This window comes from Anastrepha ludens, chromosome X, assembly GCF_028408465.1.
Source record: "Anastrepha ludens isolate Willacy chromosome X, idAnaLude1.1, whole genome shotgun sequence".
Lineage (NCBI taxonomy): Eukaryota > Metazoa > Arthropoda > Insecta > Diptera > Tephritidae > Anastrepha > Anastrepha ludens.
Genome location: NC_071503.1, coordinates 82,136,367 through 82,155,591, shown reverse-complemented (window position 1 = coordinate 82,155,591; position 19,225 = coordinate 82,136,367). Strand labels below are relative to the sequence as shown.

General features: G+C 41.5%; 3 protein-coding genes across 3 annotated transcripts in view; 2 read left to right on the top strand and 1 right to left on the bottom strand.

Moving 5' to 3' along the window:
• Positions 1-19,225, bottom strand: part of LOC128869190 (uncharacterized) — a 586,599-nt gene that overhangs the window by 521,210 nt on the left and 46,164 nt on the right. The gene's annotated exons all lie outside the window — the stretch shown is intronic.
• Positions 7,159-9,489, top strand: LOC128870284 (uncharacterized). The gene is made up of 3 exons (XM_054112886.1): positions 7,159-8,089; positions 8,147-8,216; positions 8,283-9,489. Exons 1-3 carry the CDS (start codon positions 7,159-7,161, stop codon positions 9,487-9,489), a joined length of 2,208 nt encoding a protein of 735 aa, XP_053968861.1.
• On the top strand, positions 14,050-19,161 carry LOC128870283 (uncharacterized). The gene is made up of 3 exons (XM_054112885.1): positions 14,050-17,641; positions 18,083-18,518; positions 18,603-19,161. The coding sequence occupies exons 1-3, from the start codon at positions 14,050-14,052 to the stop codon at positions 19,159-19,161; spliced, it is 4,587 nt and encodes a 1,528-aa protein (XP_053968860.1).

Here is a 19,225-nt window from a genome sequence, read left to right as displayed (position 1 = left end):
CTGTACATGTATTTTCGTCGTTTTGTCCGGAGTCTCCCCAATCTCACTAAAAAGAGTTTCGCGTTTGTGGGACTCAAGGAACAGGAGGAAGCATTCCAGCAATTGGAGAAAAGTTCGTTGTGGATACAAATTCTAGCGAGTAGCATTGTCACAGATAATCAAAGGGCTAGAAAAAGTAATCGCATACTATAGCAGAGTCCTCGCAAAGCCGCAGATTAATTACGAGAACTGTTAGCTGTGGTTGAGTACAAGTTAAGAACATACCATGTAGCATTGAGATGGTTGGTTACTCCAGTTCAAGAATCCGGAAGGACAAATTGCACGGTGGGCCGAAAGGTTGCAAAATTACGACTTCGAGATGAAATATCGAAAAGGGGAACAGCATGGAAATGCTAATGTACTATCTCGGCGACCTTGAGCTGAAATTAAAAATAATACTAAAGATTCCATAAATAAAAAGTATGGACATTTATCTGCTGAAAAATAATTAAGGAATTTGTGGATCGGATGTTTTTATTTTATTAAGTCTCCATTAAAGACTGTCATCCTAAATTTTATGGGCAAATATTAATTTATAAAAAAAGTTATAAACAATCTCGTGGAGCATTTCCTCCTCCATGGTCGCATCGATTACTCAAAAACGGATCATCTGGACTTAAAAATTGAAATTGCTTGTTAATTTGTATAAATGTAGTTATCGTTGTATGTACGGAATTTCGAAAATTTTCATTTAAAAAAAATGGCGACGGATTGAAAGGTAAAGAGCATTCACGGTTAATCAAGTTGACAGAAAAGTATCTATTGCCTAAAACGGTTTTGATTTGCTCTCCAAAAGTCGCCAGATAAGTCGCTAAATCATTTTTATCGTCAAATCTTTTTTTTTTGTCGCAAGGACTCAAGCAAAAGTCGTCAATTCTAGCGACAAAGTCGCTAAATTGGCAACACTGACGGAAACGAACATGATTAATTTTGCAAAACTACCAAAAGATGATAATTATAAATATGCATTGCATGCATGGATCCGATGTTTTGTGTCTTTACTTCACATTGCATACCGTCACCTTTTGGATGCTGGCAAGTACAAAAAGAACAGAAAAATGTATTTTCATAAAACAAAACATGGATTCGAAGCGACTTTAAAAGTAAATTAGGCTTGATAGTACAGCGTTTTTCAGTAAGAGCGCTTCAACTTTTTTTTTGAATAAAACACAAACGGTTTGACTTTTTTAACTAATTTTTTTTTATTATCGAGTTTGAACATATACATTTAAGTATGAAATTCGATTTCTTTTGCATGACCACCGCGTGCACGTTTTACGAAGTCCAATCGTTGAACCCAATTTTCGACCACTCTTTTGCATAAATCGACCGAAATTCCAGCAATTTCGCGTTCAATATTGGCTCTGAGCTCACAAATCGTCGCCGGCTTGTTACTGTAGACCAATGACTTCACATAACCCCAAAGAAAATAGTCTAGAGGCGTGAAATCACACAAGCGCGGCGGCCATTCGACCGGTCCATTTCTGAAAATAATGCGCTCATCGAACTTACTCTTCATTAAATCAATTGTAGCGTGTGCTGTGTGGCTTGTGGCCCCGTCCTGTTGAAACCACATGTCGTCCAAGTCCATACCATTCAATTGCGGCCAAAAATAATCGTTTATCATATCGCGGTATCGATTTCCATTCACAGTAACGTGGCGATCGTTCTCGTCAACGAAAAAATATGGGCCAATTACGCCGCCGGCATGTAAACCGCACCAAACAGTGATTTTTTCGGGATGCAACGGTGCCTCATGAATCACGTGTGGATTTCTTTCTGCCCAGTAACGCATATTTTGCTTGTTGACTAGACGGTCGATTGTCGAACGGGATGGCTTGTTAAATGGACCGTAAAATGGCCGTAATGCTCTTAAAGTAGCAGCAACAGAACGATTATTTTCATAAAAACTTTGCACGATTTGCAATCGTTGCTCAAGTGTGTAGCGTTCCATGATGAAATGTATACTAATGAAGTTTACAAATGACGAGCGAAAAATAAAACATATTGCGTCGTTCGCCCTCCCTATCGGAAAAAAGTTGAAGCGCACCATTGAAAAACGCCTTATATCAAGTCAAAACAATAATTGACAGAAACAATTCTCGATTTTTTTTTCAAATGCCGAAATTGCTGACATAAACGAAGACTTCATTCAGAATTTTTCAAGTACATTGCGAATACTTTCATGTGGAATGTTTATTCACATCGACGCACTCAAAGACTTCCTCAAAATAACCACTTTTCTTCATGGAAGCGAGGTGACCAAGTTTTGCGATTTACTAATTGGCTAATATTTGTGACTGTTTTACATTTTATGCTTCTACGAATCCATTATCACAATCCATTTTTCAGAGAAAGGTCTGGAGGCTACTCACAAATAGATGAGTAGAGTGCGCGGGAACATTGCAATATAAATTTAATATCATATTTACTAGTATAATCACAACCACAGTTAGCTTGCATAAGAAGTATAAAAAAAAAACAATTTTTTTAATAACGGCCACAAACCTCAGAAGTATTTACGATGCTTTGGGTACGTAAGAAGCGAAATGGTTGAAGGGTAAGTCCGGCACTACTCAAGTAGCACTAAAGCGCCGTTTTGATACCATTGTGAAGCCTCCAACAGGCAGATATCTACAGCCAACCAGAACTGTTGATATAATGTAGAAGATTGATGGGATTTAGGTTGGCGCACTGTCCCAGGCTATCGAAGAAAGGAGCACCCAGTGACCTTAATCGTCTTGCTGCCAAACTCAGGCATTTACAGAGAAAGTGCTCAATAGTCTCTTTCACTGAAAGGTCCAACGCTGTGATGGGGGTTAAATGGTAACCCTAGCATTTCCGCGTGTGTGCCGATCGTCCAGTGACCGGTACGCAGCTACGAGTTTGGAAATTAAATGGCAATGAGTCCAAAGGACTTTCTGAGTACTTCGTCTATTGTACTTGGGCCAAAGAGTTTTCGAAATAGCACATGAAGAAATGGAGCTCCATTTTTCTGCGATTTCCTAAGAAATAATTTGTGCAGTTCCCTTTTAACAACTGTCAGGGGGATGCCGATGACCATGTAGGAGGTTCCTGACGCCAATTCAGTCCCCTTCCTGGCAAGCTCATCAGCAATTTCATATCCCTCCATGTTCCTATGTCCTGGAACCCAGATCAGATAAATGTTACCTGCCCTGAGTTTACTAATTTCGTTCTGCACCATGGCGTCGTCAGAGCTTGTTTATCAGAGAAAATGTTAATATCTCCCCCGCTCCCGCGTTCCCTAAGTATTTTGCATGCCTGCAGGATCACAAAGACTTCTGCTTATAAAACACTAGTCGATGGGAAGTAAGTGCAAAACTGCCTTCAGGGCAGCACTGGGGCCAGGTTTACATGCTCCGGTGATGTCAATGCAGTTCTTTGCATCCTTTCTACCAAACAAGGCGTCCATACGTTAAAATTGGCAAAACCACTACGTTGTACATCCACAGTACGACCAGTGGCTTTTTTACCGAATATACTATAGATTTGCCACACCCTAAGGTCTTATAAATGTTTAGCCACCCTAATGTTAATTACGCCTACCGTTTCGACTGTTGCAAACCACCGGTTCCAGTCGCTGCAACTTTAAGACCGTTAACCTCGGCATTTTCCCGCCGAACAGTTAAAATTTTTACTGTGTTAAACACTGTTCGGCGAGGTTACTTTCGTCTCAACTTTTTAATTTAATTTCACTGCGATTCTAGTACATCAGGGATCAGGACATGTCAGCCGACAGAGGTAAGGATAATTCCGGATTACCATATATTGTATAATTTCATACATACATATACATATAAGTATATTAATACAAACATAAACCGTGTCATATTGTATCATATAGCATATAGGTCCATTTATAGATACATATGTACATCCAACTATTAATAAAAAAAATTATAATAACTCGAGACTGACACGCTTCTCCCCTTTTTTCTTTAAAAAAATATCATCGGAGCGACCGTGCAACTGCGATGCCTTCCGATGATAAACATGGTCGATAAAATAAATTCACAAGCAATTTTTAAACCAGAACACCTACACCAGTACCAAGCACCAACCACCACTCTCTCACCAAAGCAACTCAACCAAGGCAACGGAATCACCAACCAAACTCCCAAAAGAAAAAGTAGTGGACAAAGAATTTTCTGTTCCAGCTCGACCAGCACTGTTCCAGCACTACCAAGGTACGTGGACTTTATTGCACACACTTTTTTTTTTGGTGAAAAAAAAAATAATACAAAAGAGGTCAACGATTCCCTCTGTCCGCAAACAGACAATAAAATTATAAGTGCGCGCGGCAGTTATTTCAATCTAAATAAACTAAAGGCGCGAATGCACATAATATATAATGTTTTAATAATAAATATACTATATAAAGGTCTCGTCTTAAATTCGTCTCCATTTCGTGAAGGAGCAATTTCTTTAATACCGCGCAAATTTGACCTTCCACCGTGTGATACAAAAGTGACTACGTATCTTGGCCAACATTCCGCGATATATTCACGGCCGTTTATATTTTAAATAAGCGCCTTACCCCGGTCGAAAAGCTATTCCACCTCAACCAGAAAATGCAGGGTGAAGCCAGAGACATAGTGAGGAAGTACTCGCTCCCTTTCGACGGTTTTTCAACGGGAAACCTTTGCGAGAGGATTCTGGTTAATACGCAGCTAAAGATCCTCTTGAATCTGCAGGCAATCGAAACTGAATGTGGCAGTTCGATTAAAAAGCTGCAGAGAGATATTAAAAATTGCATCTCATCCCTACAAAATCACCAGATTGATATAAATATCAAACTGGGCTGCAATTATTGCGTTCTTATGCTCCACGAAATTGCCAGAAAGTACTCTATCGCTTTGGGAACAAACGATAGAGAATAAATCTGAAATTATAAAGTGGACGGACATGGACAGATATCTTTCCGTGTCAGGCTTAAAAGGGATTAAGGCCTATAAAGCGCCCAAGGCGCAAAATTACAACGGTCAGCGGAAACTACACCGAAAAGGTTGAGCAACTTTCAAGTAAGTGTCGCCAAGCTTATGTGCAAATTATGTGACCACAAATTGCAAAGTTGTCCAAAGTTCCGCAAATTAACGGTTACAGATAGAATCGCGTGCTTCAAAAGCAACAACTGTTGCTTGAACTGCTTATCATCAGAACCTACGGTGTCAAGATGCACGAGCTCATATAATTGCAGTACGTGTCACTCAAGACACAATACGCTCCTTCACATACCGGCAGTTCAACCCACAGCAAAAGCTCTTATGCAAACCAGAGATCTCGCTGATGACCTCAACATCCCTAAAACGGCACTATTCCAATAGGCCAAAGGATAGCAGAATACATAACTTAAAATCGTGCTATTCCAAAACGAACAAAGGGGTTTTATTAGGAACGGCCATTGCAAACATATATCATAATAATAAAAAATTTGCAGCACGAGCATTGATCAATTCTGGTTCTTGGTGTTCGTTCATCACTGAACGACTCAAACGTAGAATCAACCTGCCATCTAAACGCTTGCATGCCCAAGTCTCGGGCATCAAGAATTCAATATCTGCGAAAGTAAGACAAGCGTGCTCAATCCAACTGTGGTCGCCTATCGACCCTTGCATAAAAATGGACGCAATTGCGCTAATTTTGCCACAATTGCCTGAAAATCTGCCTACTTGCCTATCAAGTGCAACATCAAGACAAGAATTTCCAGATCTCCCGTTGTCGGATAAGAGGTTCTTCGTCAATGCACCTGTGGACCTTGTCCTTGGCGGAGACATTTATCCCCAAATGATTTGAAGCGGCTTGAAGAAAAATGTCCTAAGTACACTTCTTGCCCAAGAGACTGTATTCGGGTGGATACTAACTGGTCGAGCCGAAACAGTCAGACCACCAGTGAATCGGTGGCAGAAATTAAAGGCCCTACATCAAACCTTTTGCAAACGTTGGAAAAGGGAATTCCTCATCGAAATGCAAAAACACACAAAGTGGAAACATCAAAAACCTAATGTCAAGGTAGGTGACCTTGTCATCATTAAGGAGGGCGACCTACCACCAAACGAATGGAGGATGGGACAAATGGTAAAACTACATCCCGGATCCGACAACCAAGTACGGACATCACAAAAGGGTTAGGTGGCCGGACCACTGGTCGAGCTGGTTCTACTTCCACCTTACTCAGAAGAAACAGAATCAAAATCAACACCTACGACCTACAACGTAATAATATCTTTACAGATAAAAATAATGGCGCACTACAATATGCTGAGGAAAAATGCTAATCACCACCCCCATCGCTACCCTACAGCATACCATAATGGCACAGAGATCCATATTTGGCTGGGAACTGTCCGGGGTCTGACCATTGGAATGAAGTAACATACATTTTAACCACAACATTGTATTGAACTTATCTGGGAATGAATTGCTTTAAAAATTTACGAAACATAACAAATTTTACTCCCTTTTTGTGTGCAATAAATATATCCACATTAGGTCCATCTATATCTGTTTTGTCACATTATATGCACCCTTTTTTGCCCGCATCCTTTGATCCGCTCCTGCACATGATTGGTCATATTATGAGCGCCCCTTTGACCGCATCATTTGATCCGCCCCTGCATTGCTTTCCCGCAACCTTGAACATCAGGTGATTAAAGGGAACCAACCTTGAACATCAGGTGATTAAAGGGGACCAAACTAGAATTAGAACCTTTAGAATTAAGTATGTGTGTATATATATAAGCAAGCCTATATGCAAAATAAAACAGTACACTTTTGGAGTTCGTTGAATTATAACGTTTTTCTCAGCATTGCCGCCGGACAAACAAACGAGTTTGTCTGTACATTTTCTGGCGCCCAACGTGGGGCATACATATAGTGTGTCTTAATTTTTAGTGGCAATCGCTGATAACGGAATAAATTCAGCAATTACATTTTTTCGCAACCGAGGATTATTATCAACTTCTGCTGTTTCGCATAAAACTTAAGTTTTACTGCAGTGATTCACCAACCACCAAATATTTTTCGGCTCAGCATTTTCATCATCTTGTCATTTCGCAAATCACACATCTATACCTTTTCGCAAAATTTGTTTGGTGAATCATGTCGCTGGAAGAAGTCAAGCAGCAGCGCTTACTAACCCGGAAAAACATGTCCCGCATAAGGACAATAGTGGAGACAAGCGAAAGTAAAACTGGAAAAATACTTTCACCCATTGAACTCAAGTGTCGACTCGGAATTTTAGATTCCTATTTTAAGCAGGGGTTGGGCTATCAAACGCAAATCGAGAAGCTCGATCCAGAAGACAATGGTAGGGGTGACCTGGAAGACCTCTACGTCACCATCCGTTCAAACATCCAAATGCAGCTCGGTGAAGATGAACACAATTCAACGTTCCCTGAATCATCAGCAGCAATTCCTGTTTCGCATTCAAAAATACCAGCATTAAAGCTACCCATATTCTGTGGAAGGTACTCGGAATATAAAAATTTCATCGCATCATTCATGCACGTCATCGAAAATGAGTCATCGCTGTCTAATATTGAGAAGTTTAACCATCTCCTCAATTGTTTACAAGGGCAGGCCTTGGAGACTGTGAAGGCGTTCCAAATCACCAGCGAGAACTACTCAAAGGCATTAGACAGATTAAAGTCCCGTTACGACAATAGCACGCTCATCTTCATGGAAACCATCAAGTCGTTATTCGAGCTGCCTTCTGCTGCAAAAGGCGGTGCTTCTCAGTTACAAAGTTTGGTCGACAACGTGTCTGCACTTTATAGTTCGCTGTTGTCAATCGGCTCTGATAAAAACATTTCGCATTTACTGCTCATTCACCTTGTAATGGACAAGGTTGATGAAGAAACGCAAAAAAAGTGGAAGGAGTCGTTAGACTTCACATCGCTACCATCTTGGGAACAGTGCGCAAAGGTTCTTGAACGACGCTGTCAGTTTTTAGAGTCAGCATCGGGCTCCCTCTCGTTTGGTGATTCTGGTAAATCCAGCTACAAACAGGAAAACAGGAATAAGCCGCCACGTAAGGGCTATTCGTTTTCATGTACAAATCACTCTTGCGCATTATGTTCTAATTCAGACCACTTAATTGGCAGTTGCTCTCGCTTCAAGCAACTGGAGATTGCTGACCGCTTCAAAGAGGTTAAAAGGTTAGGTCTGTGCCTAAATTGTTTGTCTAATAAACACCAACTAGCACATTGCTCGTCCGCATTCAGATGTAAACATTGTGCTCGTTCTCATCACAGCCTACTTCATCGTGCTCCTACTTCAAACAAAATGCAGTCAGTATCGCTTTCTACATCATCACTTGAGCAACCAACGCAACCTGTAAGTACTGCAGCTACGCACACACATCAAGAAAAATCGCCACAAGACCAAGTCATACTAGCAACTGCAGTGGTGCTCATCCGAGATGCGTCTGGCTGTTTTCAATTCGGTAGAGCGCTACTCGACTCCTGCTCCCAAGTAAAATTTATTACCGAGGAGTTTTCCCGAAAATTGCGCCTCCCAAGAGAAAGGCACCACGTTGAAATCCAGAGCATTGGGGACTCGGTAACAAATATTAAATACAAGACATCAGCCACTGTCAAATCTCGAATGTGTGACTATGAGACACCATTATCGTTCCATGTTACCTCGCAAATCGCTTATCAACCAGAGGCTGAATTTAATATCACATCTTGGAACTTGCCGGCTAACATTGAACTCACCGACGAAAATTTCTTTAAGCCAACACGTGTAGACCTACTCATCGGCACAGAAATCTTTTTCGACATTCTGTCTATTGGGCAAATAAAGTTAGCACCTGGGTTACCGTCACTACAGAAGACTTTATTAGGTTGGGTCGTCTCTGGCCGATATCAACGACCTACAGAAAATTCATCATCAATTTGCCTACTTTCGGTTGAAGAATCAGTGGATGCCAATTTGCAACGCCTCTGGAAGCTGGATGAACCATCAAAGGCAGACATGTGGACCACTGAGCAAAGGAATTGTGAACAAAGTTACTTGCAAACCGTGCAGAGAAACGCCGAGGGGAGAGTTGTTGTCAAGCTACCGTTTAAAGAGGCCCCTCATTGTCTTGGCCAGTCATACGCAACTGCACTTCGAAGATTTATTGCTCAGGAGCGGCGTATAACGCGCTGTCCTGACCTTCACCAACGATACATCGCATTTATGGAAGAGTATTCCCGCCTTGGGCATATGAGCATCGTTAAAAAGGTGGATTTCGATAATCCACATTACTATGTGCCTCATCATTATGTCCTGAAGCCAACTAGCACAACAACTAAGCTCAGGGTAGTATTCGATGCCTCCTGCAAGAGTACAACCCAAAGATCACTCAACGATTTTCTTGCTGTTGGGCCTACTCTGCATCTTGCTACTACGGTTTCGATTATATCGTTACACACTTACTGCTGATATCGTAAAGATGTATAGACAAATTTTGGTGGATAGAAACGATCGCAAATTCCAATACATCTTATGGAGAAGTACGCCTCACGATGAAATACGCACTTACCAGTTAAACACGGTAACATATGGTACGGCGTCCGCGCCTTATCTCGCTGTACAGAGCCTCAACTACATTGCTGATGCATACGAATCGGATTATGCTCTCGGTGCCAGCACAATTAAAACGTCATTCTACGTTGATGATCTTTTATGCGGTGCCGATACCCTGGCAGAGCTATCGCAAATCAAATACGAAGTCACGGAGATACTAAGGCGTGGTTGTTTCCCCTTGGCGAAGTGGCATTCAAACCACTATAAATTTCGAGAAGATGACACCATGAAAGATTTAAATATCGACGAAAGTTTTACAACGAGCACTTTAGGTATACAATGGGACCAAATACGAGATATTTTCTTATTCTCTTTTCAGTCGAAACAACCTGTGAATGCACGTGGAACTAAGAGATCAATCTTATCTATTGCATCAGCGCTTTTCGATCCTTTGGGACTTCTCGCTCCGGTTATTATTACTGCAAAGATCATATTACAAGAAATATGGCTTTTGAAGCTGAATTGGGACGAGTCTGTGCCGCAGAACCTACAAACGGCTTGGGAACGATTTCTCAAGGACATAGCGCATCTGAGTACGCTCTCAGTTCCAAGGTATTCTGGATCAACAAATCACAACTCTTTACAAATTCATGGGTTTTGTGATTCGTCTATTCGAGCCTATGGCTGTGCTATTTACCTTCGCTCGAAATCAACAGAAGGCAAACCTACTGTCACCCTTTTGACTGCCAAGTCGCGTGTAGCTCCAATTAAGAAGCAATCGTTACCTAAACTCGAGTTGTGTGGCGCCTTGCTGTTAGCACGTCTACTACCAAAATTAAACCTCTATTCAACGCCAACACCAACGTTTCTGTGGACTGATTCACAAATTGTGCTACATTGGCTTGAACTGCACTCAGCTACCCTATCAACATTCGTCGGTAATCGAGTTTCAGAGATTCAAGATCTCACAGCAGATGTAAGTTGGCGGCATGTCCCAACAAAGTGCAACCCGGCTGATATCGTGTCACGAGGCTGTACTGCACTTGAACTAAGCAGTTCAATTTGGTTTTCAGGACCATCATTCTTACAACTTGAATCCGAAAACTGGCCCAGCAATCAATGTGGCCAACTCGATATGGAAGAAGTTTCTCGAGAAAAACGTAAGTCAGCTTTTAAAGCAGTCATCGAAGAAAACTACATTTTGAAGGTGCTTGAGAGAAACAGTACATACAATCATTGCTTACGAGTTGTAGCCTGGCTATTTCGTTTTCATAAATTAACAAGCAGGCCGCTTGAAACTCACCTAGACAAAGGAACTCTGTCGCCTCAAGATTTGAAGCAAGCGCTGTGGTGCATTGTTTGGAATGTGCAACAACAGCACTTCGCTGACGAAATACGGCTGATCAACCAAAACAAAACAATTTCTGGGCAACTTAAATTTCTCAACCCGTTTCTGCAGATTCATGGTGGCTTTCGTCTACTACTAGTGGGTGGGCGTCTTGAGCTAGCAGATTTTCAGAAACACCCTATCTTATTGCCAGGAAAATGTCACTTCGTGGAGCTCTATATTCGACATTTACACATCACTCATTACCATGCAGGTGCTAAAGCACTGGTGGCATTACTACGTCTTCAATTCTGGGTCATAAATGCAAGAGATGTGGCACGTCGCATTGTGAGATCTTGCATACATTGTGTAAGATATAAGCCGAAATTATTTCAGCAGACGATGGGCAACCTTCCTGTATCACGTCTTACGCCATCAAGACCGTTCGCACGGTGTGGTATAGACTTTTGCGGACCAATTGAAACATACCTGCGCATTCGAGGCAAAGGACCATACAAAACTTATATAGCCATATTTGTGTGCTTCTCAACGAAGGCAGTGCACATAGAAATAGTATCTGACTTGTCAACAGATGCATTTCTGGCCGCACTGAAGCGCATGATCGGCAGGCGAGGATTACCAACTGATATATACTGCGACAACGCGACTAATTTTGTAGGTGCCAGCAGAAAACTTCAAGAGTTGAAGATGTTTTTATTTCATCAAAAACATCAAGAGTCAATTATAAATTATTGTACTAATCAGTATATAAATTTCCACTTTATTCCCCCTAGGGCTCCGCATTTTGGAGGCCTATGGGAGGCCGCTGTGAAGTCAGCAAAGGGTCTTTTGAACCGCAGTATGGCGAATGGTCGCCTTACCTTTGAGGAACTGAACACAGTGATGATTTCTATCGAAGCAATACTAAATTCACGGCCAATTTCACCTTTGTCATCAGACCCGAACGACCTTGAAGCCCTGACTCCAGGCCATTTTTTAATAGGTAGCTCTCTTAAAGCAATCCCAGAGCGAGAGGAAATGGGCACCAACATTGATCATATTAGCAAATGGGCTCGCACTGTTGCGATCAAACAATCGTTTTGGCGAAGATGGTCACATGAATATATAAACAGCTTGCAAGCGCGGACCAAATGGACGAGTGGTAATCCTAATGTATTGGAAGGATTGCTAGTGATTATCCAAGACGAGAACGCACCTCCGCAGCGATGGACTATGGGACGTATCATCAAGTGCATTGCTGGCAGTGATAATCGCATTAGAGTCGTCGATGTTAAAACTTCAAGAGGAATCTTACGCCGACCAGTTCATAAAATAGCTGTACTACCTGCTTGAAATACATTTCAACGGGCCCGGGATGTTTGGTCACATTATATGCGCCCTTTTTTGCCCGCATCCTTTGATCCGCTCCTGCACATGATTGGTCATATTATGAGCGCCCCTTTGACCGCATCATTTGATCCGCCCCTGCATTGCTTTCCCGCAACCTTGAACATCAGGTGATTAAAGGGAACCCAAGAATGATAGAAAGAAGATTGCGCCCATCAGAGAGTACGTGACGTCAAGTTTGCTGAGTTGTGCAGTATTGCCAACCATTTGCTCTTCACAATAAATTTAGTGCTTTTTTATACCGAAAATGCGAAAATTTTGAAGTTTCGTGTTTGTTTCTTTTTTTTAATTTAAAGCTACCGAAACTTTGGCTTTAAAAAAAACTGTATTATTATACAAAAGAAGGTTAAAAAAGGCCACTCTGAGAAGATTTTAGTGCTAATGAAAATTAGTTGGTTTTTATAAAATTTGATATTTTGAAAATGTGAATTTCATTTTTTGCTCCTTTTAAGGTTATGGAAGAATATTAAACGTCCCTCTCTCAACTCTTCTTAAGATTGAAAACTTTTTACACATTTTAAAAGGCGTTTGAATTTACTGAATGCGGATTAAAACCATAGAGGTGTAATCGTTTCTTCCGGCCATCAATCCTTAGTGGGACATAGGGCATCAAGAGGTGTATTCATTATAAAAATAAGCAACAAATTACCAGAAAATACTAAAGAAACCATACTGACATTTTTACAAAAAGAGTACCTTATCTAGTTACATAACCTCAAATATAGCAAATAAGTCGTTCCCTTAACAAAAGAGTTTCGCTTGACAAAAATAACTTATAAATTAAATTGTACATAAGCATAACACATTTATTAAAAAAAACGCACATTCTAAAGACAATTTGTCACGCATACAAAATTCTTTAAATGATTCAATAAAAATTTGTTGTGTTATTTTCTTTGAATAGGAATTTTAGTTCGTTTTTATATCCAAAGGTAGGCAATACTGCAGTAGCGAGAGAGAGATTTGACTGCCGAAAGCAGAAGAACACCAACAACACCTGCAATCGCGGGCAATGCCACCAGATGTTAAAAAAAGTAAAGCTAAATAAAACTAAGTGAATTATTGAACTAATTTAAAAAAAATTTATATTTTACAAAATTATAAACATCACTTTTAATTAGAACAGGCTAGAAAAATGTCATGAAGAAAGAACTAAAACTCTCAGACTAAATAACAAAAAAAAAAATGCAAAATCAAGTTATGAAAATGGTAATCTGGCCATACTGGAGCTAAAATCACGTAACATGTTGTCAAATTCGCTGAGAGCAAAGTAACGGGACCACGATAGGCGCCATCTCATTATTCTTTCCATCATGAAGGGATTAAAGGGGACCAAACTAGAATTAGAACCTTTAGAATTAAGTATGTGTGTATATATATAAGCAAGCCTATATGCAAAATAAAACAGTACACTTTTGGAGTTCGTTGAATTATAACGTTTTTCTCAGCATTGCCGCCGGACAAACAAACGAGTTTGTCTGTACATTTTCTGGCGCCCAACGTGGGGCATACATATAGTGTGCCTTAATTTTTAGTGGCAATCGCTGATAACGGAATAAATTCAGCAATTACATTTTTTCGCAACCGAGGATTATTATCAACTTCTGCTGTTTCGCATAAAACTTAACTTTTACAGCAGTGATTCACCAACCACCAAATATTTTTCGGCTCAGCATTTTCATCATCTTGTCATTTCGCAAATCACACATCTATACCTTTTCGCAAAATTTGTTTGGTGAATCATGTCGCTGGAAGAAGTCAAGCAGCAGCGCTTACTAACCCGGAAAAACATGTCCCGCATAAGGACAATAGTGGAGACAAGCGAAAGTAAAACTGGAAAAATACTTTCGCCCATTGAACTCAAGTGTCGACTCGGAATTTTAGATTCCTATTTTAAGCAGGGGTTGAGCTATCAAACGCAAATCGAGAAGCTCGATCCAGAAGACAATGGTAGGGGTGACCTGGAAGACCTCTACGTCACCATCCGTTCAAACATCCAAATGCAGCTCGGTGAAGATGAACACAATTCAACGATCCCTGAATCATCAGCAGCAATTCCTGTTTCGCATTCAAAAATACCAGCATTAAAGCTACCCGTATTCTGTGGAAGGTACTCGGAATATAAAAATTTCATTGCATCATTCATGCACGTCATCGAAAATGAGTCATCGCTGTCTAATATTGAGAAGTTTAACCATCTCCTCAATTGTTTAAAAGGGCAGGCCTTGGAGACTGTGAAGGCGTTCCAAATCACCAGCGAGAACTACTCAAAGGCATTAGACAGATTAAAATCCCGTTACGACAATAGCACGCTCATCTTCATGGAAACCATCAAGTCGTTATTCGAGCTACCTTCTGCTGCAAAAGGCGGTGCTTCTCAGTTACAAAGTTTGGTCGACAACGTGTCTGCACTTTATAGTTCGCTGTTGTCAATCGGCTCTGATAAAAACATTTCGCATTTACTGCTCATTCACCTTGTAATGGACAAGGTTGATGAAGAAACGCAAAAAAAGTGGAAGGAGTCGTTAGACTTCACATCGCTACCATCTTGGGAACAGTGCGCAAAGGTTCTTGAACGACGCTGTCAGTTTTTAGAGTCAGCATCGGGCTCCCTCTCGTTTGGTGATTCTGGTAAATCCAGCTACAAACAGGAAAACAGGAATAAGCCGCCACGTAAGGGCTATTCGTTTTCATGTACAAATCGCTCTTGCGCATTATGTTCTAATTCAGACCACTTAATTGGCAGTTGCTCTCGCTTCAAGCAACTGGAGATTGCTGACCGCTTCAAAGAGGTTAAAAGGTTAGGTCTGTGCCTAAATTGTTTGTCTAATAAACACCAACTAGCACATTGCTCGTCCGCATTCAGATGTAAACATTGTGCTCGTTCTCATCACAGCCTACTTCATCGTGCTCCTACTTCAAACAAAATGCAGTCAGTATCGCTTTCTACATCATCACTTGAGCAACCAACGCAACCTGTAAGTACTGCAGCTACGCACACACATCAAGAAAAATCGCCACAAGACCAAGTCATACTAGCAACTGCAGTGGTGCTCATCCGAGATGCGTCTGGCTGTTTTCAATTCGGTAGAGCGCTACTCGACTCCTGCTCCCAAGTAAAATTTATTACCGAGGAGTTTTCCCGAAAATTGCGCCTCCCAAGAGAAAGGCACCACGTTGAAATCCAGAGCATTGGGGACTCGGTAACAAATATTAAATACAAGACATCAGCCATTGTCAAATCACGAATGTGTGACTATGAGACACCATTATCGTTCCATGTTACCTCGCAAATCGCTTATCAACCAGAGGCTGAATTTAATATCACATCTTGGAACTTGCCGGCTAACATTGAACTCACCGACGAAAATTTCTTTAAGCCAACACGTGTAGACCTACTCATCGGCACAGAAATCTTTTTCGACATTCTGTCTATTGGGCAAATAAAGTTAGCACCTGGGTTACCGTCACTACAGAAGACTTTATTAGGTTGGGTCGTCTCTGGCCGATATCAACGACCTACAGAAAATTCATCATCAATTTGCCTACTTTCGGTTGAAGAATCAGTGGATGCCAATTTGCAACGCCTCTGGAAGCTGGATGAACCATCAAAGGCAGACATGTGGACCACTGAGCAAAGGAATTGTGAACAAAGTTACTTGCAAACCGTGCAGAGAAACGCCGAGGGGAGAGTTGTTGTCAAGCTACCGTTTAAAGAGGCCCCTCATTGTCTTGGCCAGTCATACGCAACTGCACTTCGAAGATTTATTGCTCAGGAGCGGCGTATAACGCGCTGTCCTGACCTTCACCAACGATACATCGCATTTATGGAAGAGTATTCCCGCCTTGGGCATATGAGCATCGTTAAAAAGGTGGATTTCGATAATCCACATTACTATGTGCCTCATCATTATGTCCTGAAGCCAACTAGCACAACAACTAAGCTAAGCAGGGTAGTATTCGATGCCTCCTGCAAGAGTACAACCCAAAGATCACTCAACGATATTCTTGCTGTTGGGCCTACTTTGCAGAACGATCTATACATCTTGCTACTACGGTTTCGATTATATCGTTACACACTTACTGCTGATATCGTAAAGATGTATAGACAAATTTTGGTGGATAGAAACGATCGCAAATTCCAATACATCTTATGGAGAAGTACGCCTCACGATGAAATACGCACTTACCAGTTAAACACGGTAACATATGGTACGGCGTCCGCGCCTTATCTCGCTGTACAGAGCCTCAACTACATTGCTGATGCATACGAATCGGATTATGCTCTCGGTGCCAGCACAATTAAAACGTCATTCTACGTTGATGATCTTTTATGCGGTGCCGATACCCTGGCAGAGCTATCGCAAATCAAATACGAAGTCACGGAGATACTAAGGCGTGGTTGTTTCCCCTTGGCGAAGTGGCATTCAAACCACTATAAATTTCGAGAAGATGACACCATGAAAGATTTAAATATCGACGAAAGTTTTACAACGAGCACTTTAGGTATACAATGGGACCAAATACGAGATATTTTCTTATTCTCTTTTCAGTCGAAACAACCTGTGAATGCACGTGGAACTAAGAGATCAATCTTATCTATTGCATCAGCGCTTTTCGATCCTTTGGGACTTCTCGCTCCGGTTATTATTACTGCAAAGATCATATTACAAGAAATATGGCTTTTGAAGCTGAATTGGGACGAGTCTGTGCCGCAGAACCTACAAACGGCTTGGGAACGATTTCTCAAGGACATAGCGCATCTGAGTACGCTCTCAGTTCCAAGGTATTCTGGATCAACAAATCACAACTCTTTACAAATTCATGGGTTTTGTGATTCGTCTATTCGAGCCTATGGCTGTGCTATTTACCTTCGCTCGAAATCAACAGAAGGCAAACCTACTGTCACCCTTTTGACTGCCAAGTCGCGTGTAGCTCCAATTAAGAAGCAATCGTTACCTAAACTCGAGTTGTGTGGCGCCTTGCTGTTAGCACGTCTACTACCAAAATTAAACCTCTATTCAACGCCAACACCAACGTTTCTGTGGACTGATTCACAAATTGTGCTACATTGGCTTGAACTGCACTCAGCTACCCTATCAACATTCGTCGGTAATCGAGTTTCAGAGATTCAAGATCTCACAGCAGATGTAAGTTGGCGGCATGTCCCAACAAAGTGCAACCCGGCTGATATCGTGTCACGAGGCTGTACTGCACTTGAACTAAGCAGTTCAATTTGGTTTTCAGGACCATCATTCTTACAACTTGAATCCGAAAACTGGCCCAGCAATCAATGTGGCCAACTCGATATGGAAGAAGTTTCTCGAGAAAAACGTAAGTCAGCTTTTAAAGCAGTCATCGAAGAAAACTACATTTTGAAGGTGCTTGAGAGAAACAGTACATACAATCATTGCTTACGAGTTGTAGCCTGGCTATTTCGTTTTCATAAATTAACAAGCAGGCCGCTTGAAACTCACCTAGACAAAGGAACTCTGTCGCCTCAAGATTTGAAGCAAGCGCTGTGGTGCATTGTTTGGAATGTGCAACAACAGCACTTCGCTGACGAAATACGGCTGATCAACCAAAACAAAACAATTTCTGGGCAACTTAAATTTCTCAACCCGTTTCTGCAGATTCATGGTGGCTTTCGTCTACTACTAGTGGGTGGGCGTCTTGAGCTAGCAGATTTTCAGAAACACCCTATCTTATTGCCAGGAAAATGTCACTTCGTGGAGCTCTATATTCGACATTTACACATCACTCATTACCATGCAGGTGCTAAAGCACTGGTGGCATTACTACGTCTTCAATTCTGGGTCATAAATGCAAGAGATGTGGCACGTCGGATTGTGAGATCTTGCATACATTGTGTAAGATATAAGCCGAAATTATTTCAGCAGACGATGGGCAACCTTCCTGTATCACGTCTTACGCCATCAAGACCGTTCGCACGGTGTGGTATAGACTTTTGCGGACCAATTGAAACATACCTGCGCATTCGAGGCAAAGGACCATACAAAACTTATATAGCCATATTTGTGTGCTTCTCAACGAAGGCAGTGCACATAGAAATAGTATCTGACTTGTCAACAGATGCATTTCTGGCCGCACTGAAGCGCATGATCGGCAGGCGAGGATTACCAACTGATATATACTGCGACAACGCGACTAATTTTGTAGGTGCCAGCAGAAAACTTCAAGAGTTGAAGATGTTTTTATTTCATCAAAAACATCAAGAGTCAATTATAAATTATTGTACTAATCAGTATATAAATTTCCACTTTATTCCCCCTAGGGCTCCGCATTTTGGAGGCCTATGGGAGGCCGCTGTGAAGTCAGCAAAGGGTCTTTTGAACCGCAGTATGGCGAATGGTCGCCTTACCTTTGAGGAACTGAACACAGTGATGATTTCTATCGAAGCAATACTAAATTCACGGCCAATTTCACCTTTGTCATCAGACCCGAACGACCTTGAAGCCCTGACTCCAGGCCATTTTTTAATAGGTAGCTCTCTTAAAGCAATCCCAGAGCGAGAGGAAATGGGCACCAACATTGATCATATTAGCAAATGGGCTCGCACTGTTGCGATCAAACAATCGTTTTGGCGAAGATGGTCACATGAATATATAAACAGCTTGCAAGCGCGGACCAAATGGACGAGTGGTAATCCTAATGTATTGGAAGGATTGCTAGTGATTATCCAAGACGAGAACGCACCTCCGCAGCGATGGACTATGGGACGTATCATCAAGTGCATTGCTGGCAGTGATAATCGCATTAGAGTCGTCGATGTTAAAACTTCAAGAGGAATCTTACGCCGACCAGTTCATAAAATAGCTGTACTACCTGCTTGAAATACATTTCAACGGGCCCGGGATGTTTGGTCACATTATATGCGCCTTTGATCCGCTCCTGCAC